Source organism: Cibotium barometz, chromosome 42 (assembly GCF_041138505.1).
Source record: "Cibotium barometz isolate CiBa-2024 chromosome 42, ASM4113850v1, whole genome shotgun sequence".
In the NCBI taxonomy this organism is placed as follows: Eukaryota; Viridiplantae; Streptophyta; class Polypodiopsida; order Cyatheales; family Cibotiaceae; genus Cibotium; species Cibotium barometz.
In genome coordinates, this window is record NC_141087.1 from 27455124 (window position 1) to 27458329 (window position 3206).

General features: G+C 51.4%; 1 protein-coding gene across 1 annotated transcript; it reads left to right on the top strand.

Moving 5' to 3' along the window:
* Window positions 1-264: 264 nt before the first annotated feature.
* On the top strand, window positions 265-2948 carry LOC147614326 (polyphenol oxidase 1-like). The gene has a single exon (XM_086780882.1). It carries the CDS (start codon window positions 685-687, stop codon window positions 2731-2733), a length of 2049 nt encoding a protein of 682 aa, XP_086637008.1. The 5' UTR covers window positions 265-684; the 3' UTR covers window positions 2734-2948.
* The last annotated feature ends 258 nt before the right edge of the window (window positions 2949-3206 follow it).

Genomic DNA, 3206 nt, shown 5'->3' on the forward strand with positions numbered 1-3206 from the left:
TGAGGTGGTGAGGACATTACATGGCATATGGTTGGTGCAAAGGTAATATACCTTGGATATGTTGGTAAAGTAAGATTTTTTATTTTTTTTTTGGGGTTGGAACCAATAGATATATATATATATATATATATGCATGTCTATGGTTGCACAGCTTGCTACTTTTTTTTGGGTTTTCTTTTGATAAATCACCACATAGCTGTTGTTCTTGTTTCATGTGGACACCCGGCAGCCATGGGAAGAGCAACATTGGGTTAAAAATGCACCTTATTAAAAGTTAAAAGGACAGCACGTGGTGCCTTTTATGAATAATCAAAGGCGAGTAGGCATGTGACAACTGTTATGTGCCTCGTATTCATAACATGATGTTGCGCAGTTTGAATAAATTATTTGAGTGCGGGCTAGCTCTACAGGGCACCCAGCAAGAAGACCGAGTCAACAACCTGATCCACACTACACACCATCCATGCATGAGCATCTCTGTGCACACAATAGAGTACTTGTGCACGTTGTGGAATGGTGTTGCGAAAACCAGACGGCACCCACCCTTTATATAATTAGAGCTCGCAGGATCTCCAGTCATTCATCGTGTTCTTCTAGTGATTTGATTAGTTGCTCCTCTATCTTCAAAATTTGAGTGTGTACATTTTTGCAAGACTTCCTTTTGCTTTGAGTCCTGAGAATTAGATGGCCTCGGATGAGAGCAGAGACCATATGAAGAGTACAGCTAGTGTGCGTAATGGCGCAGGTGTAGCTGCTGCTGACCCTCCTCATGCTGCTTCTGGACCTGTTGCAGTCGCCGCCCCTGCAGCTGCTGCTGGCAAGAGCTTGCTGGGCACGAAGGCTGTCGATCCAGACGACAGCGAGTCGCACGCGGTGATCTACCGCTATTCCTTGGCCGCCGCGGCGGCGGAGGACTTGAGCCAGGCCGTCCCGCGTGAGAACGTGCTGGACTTCTTCTACCCGCACGTGCTGGAGGCAGGCGGGGCGAAGAAGAAGCCGGAGAGCCTGGACTGGCTGAAGCAGCGGAGAGATGTGTTCCTTCTCGCGTTCGAGGCTGTGCAAGGGTTGGCGGCGGATGACAAGTGGTCCTTCTACCAGATAGCGGGCATCCACGGCTTGCCGCACGCCCCATACGATGGGGACGAGGGCGACTGGAACCCTGCCAACCCAGACTGGTGGGGGGGCTACTGCCAGCACGGGACCCCCCTCTTCCCCACCTGGCATCGCCCCTACATGATGCTGCTAGAGCAGTCCATCATCCGGCAAGCCAAGCTCCTAGCCACCACGCTCTCTCAAGCACAAGAGAAGCAAGCAGTCCTGGACATAGCAGACCAGCTCCGCTTCCCTTACTGGGACTGGGCCAGCCACAGCACTAGAATCCTCGGACTCCCCGACATCTTCACCTCCACAGAAATCTCCTTATCTTATGCATGGAAGTCCTTCTCCAGGACCCAAATCCCCAACCCCCTCAAATCCTTCGTCCTCCCAGTGAATGTAGGCAAGCCCGTTGGCTCCTCCGATGTCTTCAACCCCACCGCTAAGCCCAACTATGTTGTCCCCTCTGAGGGCACGCCCTTCACCCCTCAAGGTTACCCCACAGTCCGCCATGTGAACTCCTCCTACATGTCCCAGAATGATCATCTCAATGTGACTCTCATGAGGAATGCAGGCACCACTCTGGTGGAAGGGGTGCATGCTATGTTCCACCATAACCAATGGCTCCCTTTCTCCAACCACTTCTGGTCGGAGGAAACCCATGGCGATGGCAGCCAGTTCGGTCACTACTCTTCTCTGGAGCTGGTGCATGATTTCGTGCACGGCACCGTAGGGGGCACAGGGGGCCAGATGGCCTACCCCGAAATAGCTGCATTCGACCCCATCTTCTTCTTCCACCACTCCAATGTTGATCGCTTGGTAGCTCTATGGCAATACTGCTACCCCCACGCATGGATCCCAGAGAAGCCTCTGCAGCTAGATCATGAGGGCACCTACACTGATAAGCCAGACAGTGAAGCCAATGCTTCCTCCCATCTCACCCCCTTTAGGCGATCCAATGAGGGGCAGAAGTTTGTGACTTCCAATGATGTCCGCCTTGTCGATGCTGACTGTGGCTACAGCTACCCAGAAATACTGCGAGCTCGCAAGGAGTCGTGGAGCCCCGCCAAAATGCTCGCCTATGTGTTGAAGCTCTATCAGCCTCCACAGAACTTTCTTCGCAGATGGGTGCTTGTGGTGGAGAGGATACAGAAGCGAGCTTTCAACGGGCCTTTCATTATACGTGTGTTTTTGGGCAAGCCGGATGCCAATGCCGAGACGCCACTGAGCTCACCCAACTTTGCCGGAGCGATCTCTGTGTTTGCGAGGTCCAACGCAGTGAGGTGCGCTAACTGTGAAAAGCAGAAGTGCATGAGGGGCTCTCTTGATCTCACAAAGACGATGGTCAGGCTGGGTATAACGACGGCGGAGCAGTTGAATAATACCGACGAGCCGTTTAGCAACGACGGAGGCCCTCCGTCCAACCCCTTGGCGGAAGCCGGGTCCGTCACTGTTGTGTTCGTGGGCCTCAACGGCCGGCAGCTCGACCCAAGCAGCGTTGGCGGGTGGGAAGGACCCAAGCTCTCCCTCTACTTCCAAGAGGGCGTGCCAGATGAAGACGTCAACGAGTCCCTGGTCCAGACCATTGACGTGGCACCCAAGACCATCCATAAATTTACCTTGAGCAGCACCTCCTAGGGTTGGAGTAAAATAGAAGAACATAGCTTAGTGAATAAACAAGCACATGCCTTGGTGCTCCCTCGATTCTCCATCACCTAAGCCTAATCGTTGTTTTCATTCCAGCTTTTTAAAGATTGTATTACCACCATAAAGCTTGTATTGTTACACTTGTAGTGTTTGTCACCCACCACGCCTGCAAGTGTAAATTAGTGAATGCCTCACATTTTCACTTCGATTGTTTACATAGTAGCTCGTCTCCAAATTGTCGGTGTTGGTGTTCGCCTATTTGCGATCTATATGTGCACATTGTTGATTTCCTGTGCACACTTCTTCCTTAAATCTTAAGTGCATTTCAATGACCACACCTACAACACTCGAGTGATTCTAAGCTAACATTGACTTCATTGCGTGTGTGTGTGTGTGTGTGTGTGTCCTTCGAAAGGTGAGCTATGGGGGCATGTTGTTAAGTGGTGGAGATATTTTGTCATAGT

Coding starts and splice junctions, on each gene's coding strand:
- LOC147614326 (XM_086780882.1), top strand. CDS start 685: ATGGCCTCGGATGAGAGCAGAGACCATATGAAGAGTACAGCTAGTGTG.